Source organism: Vombatus ursinus, unplaced genomic scaffold (assembly GCF_900497805.2).
Source record: "Vombatus ursinus unplaced genomic scaffold, bare-nosed wombat genome assembly UNPS02014773.1, whole genome shotgun sequence".
In the NCBI taxonomy this organism is placed as follows: Eukaryota; Metazoa; Chordata; class Mammalia; order Diprotodontia; family Vombatidae; genus Vombatus; species Vombatus ursinus.
Genome location: NW_020954551.1, coordinates 37246581 through 37260428, shown reverse-complemented (window position 1 = coordinate 37260428; position 13848 = coordinate 37246581). Strand labels below are relative to the sequence as shown.

Genomic DNA, 13848 nt, shown 5'->3' with positions numbered 1-13848 from the left:
CTATTGTTCTATAAGAAATGATGAGCAGGAGGACTTCAGAAAAACCTGGAAAGACTCATATGAACTGATGCTGAGTGAAGTGAGCAGAACCAGGAGGACATTGTACACAATAACAGCAACATTATACAATGACCAACTTTGATAGACTTAGCTCTTCTCAGCAATACAATGATTTAAGACAATTCTAAAAGACTCATGATGGAAAATGCTATCCACATCCAGAGAAAGAACTATGGAGTCTGAATGCAGATCGAAGCATACTATTTTCTCTCTTTTTTTCCCTTTCTCGTGGTTTTTCTTCTTTCACAACCTGACTAATGTGGAAATGTTTAATATGATTGTACATGTACAGCCTGCATCAGATTGTATGCCATCCTGGGGATGGAGAAAGTGAGTGAAGGAGAAAAAAATTTGCAACTCAAAATCTTATAAAAGTGAATTCTGAAAGCTAAAAAAAAATCAAAAATCAAAAATCAAAAAAATTAATTTCCCCAGGGCCATATATTGTAATGACATTGTTGTCATTGTTAAATCATGTCTGACTCTTCATAATCCCTGGATTCACAATCCTCTGGGAGCAGCTCTTCCCTCTCTCCCTAATTTTCAGTCTCTCCTTACCCACTAGTGCCATCCCTACTGTTCATAAACATGCCCAGATCTTCCCTTAAGACAGCCTGTATTTCATCTTCATCGTGCTATCATCCTGTATCTCCCTTTTCACAACCAAACTCCTAAAAAGAAAAAGGAAAGAAAATGTTGTCTACATTCCACTCTCTTCTCTCATTTACTCTTTTACTTCCCATAATCTGTGAACTCATTATTCATTACTCATTACTCAACTGCAACTACCCTTTCCAAGGTTACCCATGATCTATTAAATGACTGATCCAATGGTCTTCTCTCAGTATCTTCTTGATTTCCTGGCAGCAGGACATTGTCTCCTCCTAAACACCCTCTCTTCTCCCCCATAAATAAAGCATAAGTTCCTTGGGGACTGGGATTGCCTTGTTCTTGTCTTTGTATCACCAATACCTGGCACAGTACCTGGAACTCAGTAGACACTTAACAGATGTTCCTTTTTGCTATTCGTTAAAATCACTGTATTTCAGATTTGGGAAGAATCTTAAACATAACAGAGTGCAACCTCCCCATTTTAGAGAGTAGGAAACTGAGGTTCAGAGGTTCATGATTTGTCCATGGTGGTCCAGGCAGTAAAAGCAGGAGAGCTTAGAGTAATTAAAGGCAGCTCTTCCAACTTGAAATCCATAGCTCCTTTCTCTGGACCACCAAGAGCTATCTCTTAAAGAAATGTGGAGAGCAGTACGGTGCAATGGAAAGAGCTCTGGATTTTTGAGCAAGAGAACCTGGGTTTGAATCTCAATTGTGCTCCGTGCTTGTCCTGGACAAGTCATTTTATCTTTGGACTTGGTACAGAAAGCCTTCCTCTCCATGTTACTCTTGGCATAGATAGGCTCAGCATGTGGGCAGAAATGCCTTTCTAGGAGCTACCAGATGTCTCTGAGTCCACTGTGGTCGGGGATGTAGGAGAAAGGAAAGGAAGGACACATTGGTAAAGGAAAAGCTGGAGACAATGGACCCAATTAATTCCATTGCAATGTAACCTCAGATCAATCAATCAATCAATTGACATTTATTAAGCACTTACTATGTGCCAGACACTGTGTTAAATGCTGGGGATACAAAAAGGGGCAAAAGAGAGTCCCTGCCCACAAGGAATTTATAATCTGATGACTGACTGATAATCTCATTTGATAATCTCACAACAGCTCAGAGAGGTTAAGTGTTATTATTATCCCCATTTTATAGTTGAGGAAATTGAAGCAAATAGCATAGGTTACGTACCCAAGGTCACACAGCTAGTAAATGTGGCTGAATTTGAATTCAGGTCTTTGTGACTCTGAGTTGATCACTATACCTTCTGTGCCACTTAGTTCCTTTCTATGGAACCACAGATGACAGACTTAGAGCTGAAGGGGCCATGGTCTACTTCTCCCGTTTTACTGATACGGAACTTAGATACAGACAAGTTAAGTAACCAGACCCAGAATCCCATAGCTACTAATTGCCTAGGGCAGGATTTGAACTCAGGTCCAGGGCCCTATGCCCTATGACATGCTGAGTTATGTCCTGAATGCTTTTATCACAGATTTATAGCTGGATGGGACTTAAAAGCTCATCTCTTCCAACCCTCTCTTTTAGGAGATGTTGGCAAGAAGTTTTCACCCTTACCTGCTTCTCATTGATAACGGCAACGGTTCACGTGGTCAGAGAAAGATTGACAAAGGTTTTATGAGCTCATGTGGTAGGGTAAACATTATTCCCATTTTACAGATGAGGAAAGTGAGGCTCTTAACAGCGCAGAACATAGGTCACACATCTAGTCAGTCAGAGGCAGTATGCAAATCCAGGTCTTTGGACTCCAAGATGGGTATTCATTCTACTAGACCACAATCCCTCTTTGATACAAGTGATCAAAGTGTTTCCTATTTAGAGTCCTTGCATTGCTTGGGATGTTGGAAGAGGTCAGCAGAAAGTCACCTATGCTACAAAGCCTTCTTTTTTGCTTTTTTTTTTCATCCAATAAGTGTTTAAGCACCTACTATGTGCCAGGCAAACTAAGTGCTAAGATGCAAAGACCAAAAAATCAAAACAATACCTGTTCTTCTGGGGGACGGGGAGGGGAGGGGAGGGGAGAGAATACGGGAGAGAAGATGACAAGTTATAGTGGTCAGAACACTGGACCTGGAGTCAGAAAGACCTCTGAGTTCAAATCCTGCCTCAGACATTTACTAGCTCGGCTTTTTAGACAAGTTGCTTAACCTTAGTTTCCTCATTTGTAATATGTAGTAATAATACCAGTAGCACCTACCGATACTACCAATAAAATCACTACTTCACAGAGTTGTTGTGAGGATCAAATGAGGTAATATTAGTGTGGCTAAACAAGTCATGGTATATGGTTGTGATGGAATACTGTTGTACTATAAGAAATAATGAGCTGGTTGGTTTCAGAAAAACTTGGAAAGACTTGCATGAAATAATGAAGAATAAAATGAGTAGAACCAAGTGAACATTGTACACAGTAACAGCAATGTTCTTCTAAGAACAACTTTGAACAACTAAGTCATTTTGAGTATTATAAATACTTAAGTCAACTACAAAGGACTTATAAAGGAAATTGGTATCCACATTCAGAGAAAGAATTGACAAATAAAAATATGTATAGGTTTTGCATATATATGTATATACATATACATACACACACATACACACACATATACACACACACATTTGTGCCTAATAGTAGCCTTCTCGAGGACGGGATGGGAATGGAGGAAGAAAAAAAAAGTACAGCAGAGAACCAAAGAAAACTTGGAAGGAAGCACTGAAAAACAGGGTAGCCTTGAAAATGACATATAGTATTTATTACATAGTTTTTCCACAAAAGTAAACACTGTGAAATGGAAATTTGTGGTTTTATATTGAATCCTCTTTTTATGTTGTGCTGCTATATACGAAAATTTTTTTTTGTCTTCTTGTATTTAAGTTCAAAATGAATAAAAATGTTTAAAAATCCAAATGAGGTAGTATTTGCAAAAGTGTTTTGCAAACCTTAAAGCACTCTGTACTATGTACACATTTATTATTTGGATACATGTAAATATATACAAAGTATATGCACAGTTATTTCTAGAGGGGAGGAGGTGGGGGAGCAGAAGGGGGCATCAGAAGAAGCTTCCTTTCCGAGGTGATCTCACAAGGAAGCTAAGGATTCCAAGACTCAGAGGGGAAAAGAGGACATTTCAGGCTTCACGAGCAAAGGCACAGAATACCCTCTACAGAGAACAGTAAATACATCATTTGGGCTGCAAACGGAGTCAGTGAAGGAGAGGAATAGCAAAAATCCCACTGTGAAGGACTTTAACATAAAACAAGCAGAGGAGTCTGTATCTTATCCTAGAGGCAAGAGGGAGCCACTGAAAGTTCTTGAGCTAAAACAGACATGATCAGACCTGACCTGAAGCAGTGTGGTCAGTGATGAGCACTGACCAAAATGAGTTGCTATTATATATGTCTATAGAATGGACATACACATATATGTCATGCATAAACGTCAACTTTAAAAAAAAAATACACGGTAATGGGGAGTGTGGTAGTGATGAGGCCATTGGGAGTCGGAAACGTAGACCTGAATTCGAATCTGAATTCGAATCACACAATTACCGTGTGACCTTGGGCAAGTCACTTAATGGTTGTGGGCCTCGGGCTCCTCACTTGTAAAATGAAGAGCCTGAACAGTCTCTATGGTCTTGACCTATGATCCTATAATCCTCTGAACCTAGGCTTTAGAAATATCCATTTGGCAGTTGTGGAGAAGATAGACTGAGAGGAACAAGACTGAATGTAGGAGGCTGATGTCTACTCCAATAGTCCAGCTAAGAGGTGATGATGACCTGAACCAGGCTGGTAACTCTATGGGTGGAGAGAGGATACAGGGGAGAGATGTATTGGGTCAGGAGACCAGACAAGACCTGGTGACTGATCAGAGATGAAGGAGAAGGAGAATGAGGAAGAGTCAATGATTACCTGAAGGCTATGAACCGGGTGACTAGAAGGATGGTGGTTTGCTCGAAAGAAAGAGAGAAATTAAGAGAGAAGCATGGATATGTCCCCATGTGGATGTGTTGAGGGGGAGGGGAGGAGATGATGAGTACAGCTTTGGAAATGTTGAGTCTGAGATGCCGATGCCTCCAAAATCCACTTGGAAATGTCCACTAGGCAATTGGCCATGGGGGACTGCTGCTCTGGAAAGATGTGCATCTGGAAGTCATCTGCTTAAAGATGATGGTTAAACCCATGGGAACTAATGATGTTACTGAGAGAGAGAGTCGAGAGGCAAAAGAAGGTGACCCAGAACAGTGGATTCTATGAGAAACAGATTATGATCCATTGGAGAAAAGAGAGAAGGAACGTCCGGACAGTGAGGAGGGAAACCATGACGGAGCAGTTACAAAAACCAGGAAGAAGAAAGGGTCTAGGAGGAAAGACAGAGTGGTCAACAGTCAACATCAAGGACGACAAAGAGCTTAGGAAGTAGGAAGGCCAAAAAAAGGTCTTCAGCTTTAGCAGTTAAAATAGGTTTGGTAACCTTGGAGGCCTAAGCAGAGTGCTTTGCACACGGGACATGCTTAATAAATAGTTGTTGCTGGGCTGTTGTAAAGGCTGATGGTCTTTTGCTCTCCTTAGAAGAATGAGTATCTCTCTCCCTCATGCTTGCACCGAGTATCACCTGGACATTATACTACCTTAATGAGGGCTCTGCTGGCAATGTAGGGCTCAGGGGTGGTAGGCCAACTCCTGGCATGATTTGAAGGGACTAGGAAGGTTCTTCTGGCCCCAAACCTTTCTTAGCCTATCACAATGCCTGAAGTTTCACCATTAAAAATTATTCTTGTACTGGTTAAAGAATAAACAAAGGTCCCATATGCACCAACATATTTGTAACATTATTTTTTGTGGTAGCAAAGTAGATGCCCATGTATAGGGGACCTGCTAAACAAGATGTGGGACATGGATGTAATGGAATCTTACTGCAGGGTTAAGAAATGATGACTATGAAGATTATGGAGAAGCATGGGAAGACTTAGATGAACTGATACAATGAGGTGGGCAGAACCGGGAAAATAATATGCACAATGACTACAACAGTGGTAACAGGAAGTACGAAATAAAACTGAATACTGTGAGGGGCAGCTAGGTGGCACAATGGATAGAGCACTGGCCCTGAGTCAGGAGGACCTGAGTTCAAATCCAGTCTCAGATACTTGACATTTGCTAGCTGTGTGACCCTAGGCAAGTCACTTAATACCAATGCCTAGCCAAAAAAAACAAACAAAAAACAAACTGAATACTGTGTAATAATGACCAAGCATGAATTAGAGAAACATTGTGAAAATGCATTGCCCTCCCTTAGGATTGAGTGCTGGGTCTGGAATCAAGAAGTCTTGAGTTCAAATCCTGCCTCAGACATTTAATAGGCAATGCATTTTCTCTACATTTCTCAAATTCAATGGCCTTCTTTAACTCTTTTAAAACAGTTGCTACAAGGGACGGCTCACCAGACAGAAGAGGGTTAGGAATATATCTGGAAACTAACGTGATATGAAAAAAAAAGGGTATCAATAAAAACAAAGCTTTAAAAAAATTATTCCATTGGCTCTTCAAGTCTTTTAAGTCTTCTGGAGTACCCTATGGACAAACAGGTGATGCTGGGGAAAATGATGCCTTAAGATTTATCTGCTACCATTGGAGGTTAGGGAGGAAGGGCAGACTGGGGATGAGATGAATTGGAAGCTTCATGAGAATGAAGGCAATGGGGGAGATTAGATGCAGGAAAGAAGGGACCTGGGAGCACAGGGGCAAACTTTGCAGCCTCTACACTCTGGGCCTGGTTCATGGGGCAGCATCAACAGAGAAGAAGACCTAGATTTGATTTTTAGTTCTGCCTCTAACTTGTTATGGAAACTTGGCAAGGTTCCATAAAGAAACTGAAGCTCAGAGATGTTATTTGTAAAATTAGAAGGTTAAACCATATGATATTTAGCATCCTTCTTTCCTAGATGGTACAGTGGATAAAGCATGAGACCTGAAATCAGGAAGACCCAAATTCGCCTCAGACAATAAGCTATGTGACTACGGGAAAGTCACTTAACCTCACTCTACCTCAGTTTCCTCACCTATCAAATGGGAATAATAATAACTTCACAAGGTTGTTGCAAGAACCAAATGAGATAACAAGTATAAAATTCTTTGAAAATCTTAAACGCTATATAAAATGCTTATTATTATTATAAAGAAGTGATGGTATGTGAACGTAACGGAATGCTATTGTCTCATAAGAAACAATGAAAAGGGACAGTTTCAGAGAAACCTGGGAAGACCATTAGATTGGAACATCATTGAGGGCAGGGACTATCTTTTGCCTCTTTTTGTATCTCTAGCACTTAGCACAATGACTAGCACATAGTAGATATTTAATAAATGTTTATTGATTGACTGTATGAACTAATGCAGAGTGAAGTAAGCAGAAAGAGAGTAATTTATAAAATAATAACATTGTAACAACCAACAACTTTGAAAGACCTAAGAACTCCAATCAATTAACTAACCAACCATGATTCCAGAGGACTAATGAGGAAGCATGCTATCCACCTCCTGATAGAGAAGTGATGGCCTTAAAATGCAGAATGAGACACATATATTTGGACATGGCCAACAGGTGAATTTGTTTTGCCTGACAATGCAACGTTTGTTTCAAGGGTTTTTCTCTTTTTCTTTTTTCTTTTCTTTTCTTTTTTTTTTTTTTGACGGGTTGGTTTACATTTACTGTTTTTTTTCTTTTTCTCAATGGGGGTGGGAGGAGATGAGGAGAGAAAGGAAATGCTTATAAATTGAAAATAAAACAAAAGTTTAAAAATTTAAAAGTTAAAAATCTGGATTTGAACCCAAGTTGCCTAACTCCAAGTTCAGAGCGCTCTTTTCCACTTTACTGGGGGACACTGAGTGCAAATACATCTAGAAAACCCATTAAGAGAAACGCACCTCCCTCTGGGGGCATCGGCAGCAATTACTCAGATTGACACCAACAGGCCTTCCCTCCAGATGCCATCTTTATGTTATTTATAGAGTATGGCTGCTGGGCTCTGCCTGAGAGACAGGGAGAAAGCTCCCTGTTATTTCTTGCCTTTGAGTGCCAGGAATGGCCTGACTCAGGACTGCAAGAGACCCAGGGATTTCAGGAGCCAGGGTTGTGCAAAGAGGACAGTGACTTCTGTGCCTCTCTCCACTCCTAGCTTGGTGCACAAAGCAGTTAGCTAGCCTGGTCCAGAGAAAACAATCTTGAACTAAGATGCAAGAATCCCAGGTTATAGTTCCAGCTCTGCCAGGCCCTAGTTACATGACTTTGGGCTAGTCAATCTCACTTTCTTGGACCTCAGTTTCATCATCTGTAAAATGATATTTTCTAAGGACCCTACTCTCTTGAACATGTCACGTTCTAACACATGCTAAGTTTCTTTCCAATTCTAACAGTCTGTATTCAATCAACAAGTATTTACTAAATATTTATTAAAGTAGTATTTATTATTTACAAGTATTAAACTTTCCAATTGTAATGTTCTGTGTTTAATCAATCAACAAGTATTTATTGAATACCTACTGTGTGCCAAGCACAGTGGGAGGAGCTAGGGTTACAAAAAGTGAAACTATTCTTACTCACAGGAAGCGTACATTCTGATGCAGGAGACAACAATATACATAAATATATATAGCATAAATATAAATAAATACAAAAATGTACAAAGTAGTTCAATCTAAGGTAATTTGGGAAGGTGGGCTTTGGTAGTTGGGGATATCAAAAAAGACTTCATAAAATCTGGTGCCTGACCTCAAAAGGAAGAGAGTTGGACCGTATTTTAGGCATGGGGGGCATCTGGTGCCCCCCAGACATGAGAGCTAGAGTGAAGTTGCATGACTAACAGAGAAAAGGCCAGTTTGGCTGAATCACAGAATGTGGAACGGGGGAGTAATAACGTCAGAAAAGATATGCTGGGGGCAGATTGTGTCCGGCTTTAAAAGCTAAATGAGGGAGTTTATATTTTATCCTAGAGGCAACAGGAAGGCCCGGGAGTTGACTGAATTGGGGGGGGGGGGGGGTTAACAGCTCTAATGCTATCTTCTCACATCTATGTTATAAGGCCCAGGGCTAATTCTCTATGTGCTGAGGATTCCCAGCTCTCAATTCTATGAGTTTACATAGAATGGGTTAAATAAATATCTGTTGACTGATGGATTGAACTTGGGTACAACTATGGTACCCATTTGGCTTTTGGATTTAGTGAACGGTGGCAGTGGTGAGTGATGACTAGGGACCACCCAGGATACCCTAAGTCACTTCCAAGAGACACAGTATCTACTCAGTGGTCGACCCAACAATCTACTTAAATGTTTGTTAGATCCAGATCTACATTCCAGAGCTGGAATTTTTAATGGAAGAGGAGTCTGAAGACTTGAGTTTTAGTGTTAGTCTGTTACTTAGTAGATATGTGACCTTGGACAAGTCATTTCTCCTCTCAGAGTCTTGGTTCCCTTATCTATAACATGAGAGGGCTGGATCAGCTAAATCCTAAGGTATCTCCCAGCTCTATTATTCTAGGATTCCAAGTCAAAAGCTGGCTTGATGTGATGGGAAGAACCCTGGGTTGGAAGTCAGGAGATGTGGGTTTAAGCCCTAACTTTGCCATTAATTTACCCTGTAACCTTGGGCAAGGGTCTCAAGTTTTATAATCTGTAAAATGAAAGGGCAAGAATCTAGACATTCTGTAAAATGAGAGCGGTGGAAGCATCTAGAAGGGCCCTTCTAAGGTTCTAGGACACCACAGCTAGGACAGTCAGGGGCCTTTAGGAGCTAAGTATGCAAGACTATGACATAGCCTTGGGCTGAGCAGTTCGTCTCCACATCACAGAAGATGGAATGTGCAGCCACTGACTCCAGAAGAGTATCTATTCAGCCTGATGCCAAGTACACAAGAAGGCAGGCTTCTCAGGAGTCTAAGGATCCCAGAGGGAACAATGTAATAACTAAGAACCAGGCGATTCTGGGTAAACCGAGATGACTAATTTCCCTTTGGGCCTCAGTTTCTCCATTTGTAATTCCTGTTACTTTTTCTCCTGCTCATTTCCTAGGCTTTGGTAAGGCTCGGTTAGAGTGTTATCCATCCCAGAGAATAACAAAACAGGAAGGAGACCTTTGGGGCAGGTGTCAGGAGGCCCAGTTCTGCCATGAACCCCTCATAGAGAAAAAAACATCAGAGCTAGAAGGACTTTTGGAGACTTCTAGTCCAATGCTTTCATTTTACAGATGAGGAAACTGGGGCTCAGAAAGTAGAAGTTATTGCCCAAGGTCATACAGCCAGCAAAATTCAAACTAGAACCTGGTCTTTTCATTCCTGGTGCAGTGCGCTACTCCCCACCCCCAACATAACACAGTCGGGATTCCTTCTGTTTACAGGTTGGACCCAACAGCCACTGAGGTTCTTTCCAATTCTCAAATTCTGAGATTCTGTACCCTGATGCCAACCTGTCTCAATTTCTTCATTTGTGCAACTGTGCACTGCCCTGTCTACCTCACGCAGATGTTGAGAGATTTTTATAAATAATGCACGGGAATATTTGTGATGTAGAGGAAAGAAAGTAAATTGGTCCTAAATCCTAAAATCTGGACTGGAGTCCTAGTTCTGAACCATACTAAATGCATGACTACGTACAAGTCACTTAACCTTTCAAAGCCTCAGTTTCCTCATCTGTAAAATGGCAATAAAAAGATCTACATTCCGTACTTCAACATTGGATCTGGAGTTGGAAGGCACCTTGGAGATCAGCTAGCAGACTCCCCCCTGTTTTAAAGATAAGAAAATTGAGTGGTCTTGGGCAAGGGGGTGACTTACTCAAAATCACACAAGCAGAGTATAGCCTTAGCTAGCACAGCCAAGTTTCCATCCTAGAGGAAAGCATTTTGTCCACTGTGAAATACTCTTTATTGAAAAGTATAATAGTCTATACAAGTGTAAGGGATTATTATAATAAAAGGCACATTATTAGGCCTCACTGGAAACCAGGCAGCAAGGCCCACCCCTGCCCTGGGCAGAGAGACACAAGGCTGACTCTGCATTTCCATAAACAGTGGTATGTACGGAGGAGCAGGCAGTCCAGCCTGGCAACTTGGTCCATGTAGGGCAGGTTTCTGGCAGGGACAGGCAGCTTGTCCCACCCCTAGCCAACAGCAGGGAGACCCACAAGGAGGACCCCAGGGACCCAGCACTTCATTCCCAGGTGGGCTGGGAAGAAGGTCCATTCATTTCTTGCCCTCTGGGCAGGACAGTTTCACAGAGATCTCTCCTGCTCTCCTAAAACTAGTCTATATCCACTTCTACTATCTCCCCCTCCCACTTTTTTTGGGTGTAAAACCCACCATTTCTTCTCTGCAGGGAATGTGCAGTGTAGAAACTCCTTCCATTTGAACTCGGCCAGTCTTACAAAGCTGCCAGGGGAACTGGGGCGCTGGCTTGCCCATGGTCACATGGCCCAGTCTGGGTCAACAGCATGACTTAAACTCAGGTTTTCCTGACTTTAAGGCCAGACTTGTGTCCACGAACTCACCTTTTTCACTCTTCCTCTCACCCCCTGCCAACCGCATAATCAGCATCATTCGAGCATTACACTTGGAAGGGGGAAGGATCTGAATTCTAGCTGTGTTTCTGCTCCTAATTGGCTGAGTGACCTTGAGCAACTTACAACTTAATTCTCTGAGCCTCAGTTTCCAAATACCTGGGATGCTGGGCTAGCTGATATTGGGTCTTAGGTTCAAATCCTACTTCTGAGAAATATCATTTGTGTGACCTTGGACAAGTCACCTAATCGACTTTGGGTATCAGTTTTCCCATTTATAAAATGAGGGAACTGGCCTTAGAAAGACCCTTCCAGCTCTAGAGTTCTGATTCTCTGAGCAGTCCTTTCCAGCGCTCACATTGGGCATTCTGTCTGTGTTCCCACCTAAGGTGAGTGTTCATCATTCCCCAGTCTCACTTCCTTCCAGCCCCAAAGACCCAGGACTAAACATCACTCTATATCACAATTTATCCTGGAGGCTTGGTGCTACCTGCTTCTCCATACCATGTCTCCCTTTCAAGGAAAGGGCATGTTCAGAGCCCCTCTGAGGTTGACACAGGGTCAATGGCTGCAAATGGAAGGGACTGTGGAGATAAAGTCCAGGTCTCTGATTTTACAAAGGAGGAAACAAATCTCCCCTCACAGTAGCACAGAGCAGAGTATTAGACTAAATGGCTATCAGCCTGAGCAAGTCACTTCTAGTTTCCTCATACGTCAAATTGAAGTGGTTAGATTCAATTATCTCTAAGGTTCCTTCTACCTCTTAAAAAAAAAAAATCTAGGAATCTACAGGAAAATCTCTGGAAGGCCAAACTTTGTACACAGAAAAAAGACAAAAGGAAGGGAAGGGGACTCAGAGGAAGGGTCAGCACCAACTTAACACACTATCTTAAAACATCATTGTGAGGTATCAAGGAGGCACTGGCATTGTGGAGAGATGGAGGAGGAAGACGAAGAGGCAGAAGATGAGAGGGTCATACTTTGGAGCTGGAAGAAATCTTTGAGATCATTAGAGAGTGATCATTGAGATAATTTAACAAGAGAAGGAAACTGAGGCCCAGGGAAGTTAAGTGAGTTGCCCAAGGCCACTCGGGTAATAATGATCAAAAGCAGCATTTGAACTCAGGTCCTCCAGACTCCAAAACTGGCATCTTCCTACCACACCACAATGGCTCTGATGATGGGTTTGGGGGCAGGTAGGGAAGGAAGGATGGGCTGGAATAGTGTGGGAGAAGATGGAGATGGGGGTAAAGAAGACAGACAGGAATTGGGGGGAATGGGGGAGATGCAGGGAGCAGATGGGGAAGGAATTGGCCTATTCTGATAGAGCAGGTAGAGGGAAGGAAGGAGGTGGGAGTCCTGGGCCCGAGAAACTGAGGCCCAAGAGGGCTGGGCCAGTGACGGGGTCATTCAGCAAGCATTTATTATGCACCTGCTACGTGCCAAGCACCATGCTAGATACTTGGGACAAAATGATAACATCTCAACAGTCCCAACCCTCAAGGACCTGACGTTCTCCCAGTGGGGGGAGGGGGTACTTCGGGGGAATCCTACCTAAAATCCTTGTCCGTGGACGTCATCTTCTCCAGGAGATTGGAGATGTGGAAGGACACGTTGCTCATCTTGCCAGGCGGCGGTGGCCCCGCAGCAGCCGGAGGGGAGGGCACTGGGCTGGAGCCGGCGGCACAGCGAACGCAGAGGCCGCAGCGCAGGGACGGCGCTGGACTGAGCCGAAGCGCGGGGGCCGGAGCGCAGGGGCCGGAGCGCAGGGGCTGCGCCGAGCAGGGGGCAGCGCAGGGGCAGGAGCGCAGAGGCAGGAGCGCAGAGGCTGGAGCGCACCGCCTCCCTGGGCCCGGAGCCGGCTATGCAGAATATGGCTTCCTGGGGGCCGGAGCGGCGCCGTCCTCTGCCCGCTGCCCGCTGCCCGCTGCCCGCTCTCCGCCCGGGCAGAAATCGCTGGAAAAGCCCCGAGCCCGGGCACTGTGATCATGAGATAGAAATAGCCGCGCCGGCTCCAAGCTCCGGACTCAGGGTTCTGCGCTGGACGTTCGGGCCGCCCCCTGCCGGCAGTAACCTGCGCCAGCCCCGCCCCAGCACGGGAGGAGGAGGGGCTTCAGGGGGCTGGGAAGGAACGGATTTGGGGTGTAGGGACCTGAGAAGGAAGCTATATGGGGCGGGGGCACTCTCCATTTCTTAATGGAAGGAGAATGTGAAGGGGTTTGTTGATGGAAGAGGGGAGGTATTTTAGAGTAAGGAATAGAAAGAGGAGGGTTTGGGAGTGGTCTGTTGATAGAAGAGGGAGGGATTTGGAGGTAGGGGACTAGAGAGGGGCTGCACTCCTGTTGCTGGGAGGAGAAAAGGTTTGGAAGTCACAGAGAAAACTGGAGAGGACAGTGTCTTGAACGAGAGGAGTGAGATTTAGGGGGTCTTAAGGCGTGAGGGTCAAGACAAGAGGGATTTGGGGATAAGGGACCAGAAAAGGGAATGGAAGACTGGAGGGGAAAGGGACTTATAGTCTGGAGACTGGAGCTAGCCCAGGGTGGGATTTAGGGAGTTGGGGATGGGAGAGGGGAGAGATTTGGGGTTAAAGACTGGGGAAAA

The 13848-nt window shown here is 43.7% G+C and overlaps 1 protein-coding gene across 1 annotated transcript in view; it reads right to left on the bottom strand.

The window, feature by feature from the left end:
• Nucleotides 1–12903, bottom strand: part of CAND2 (cullin associated and neddylation dissociated 2 (putative)) — a 52550-nt gene extending 39647 nt beyond the window's left edge. The window contains exon 1 of the mRNA XM_027863861.1: nt 12802–12903. Within this exon, the coding sequence (XP_027719662.1) occupies nt 12802–12869 (68 nt within the window). The 5' untranslated portion in view covers nt 12870–12903. The remainder of the gene's footprint in view (nt 1–12801) is intronic.
• Nucleotides 12904–13848: the final 945 nt, after the last annotated feature.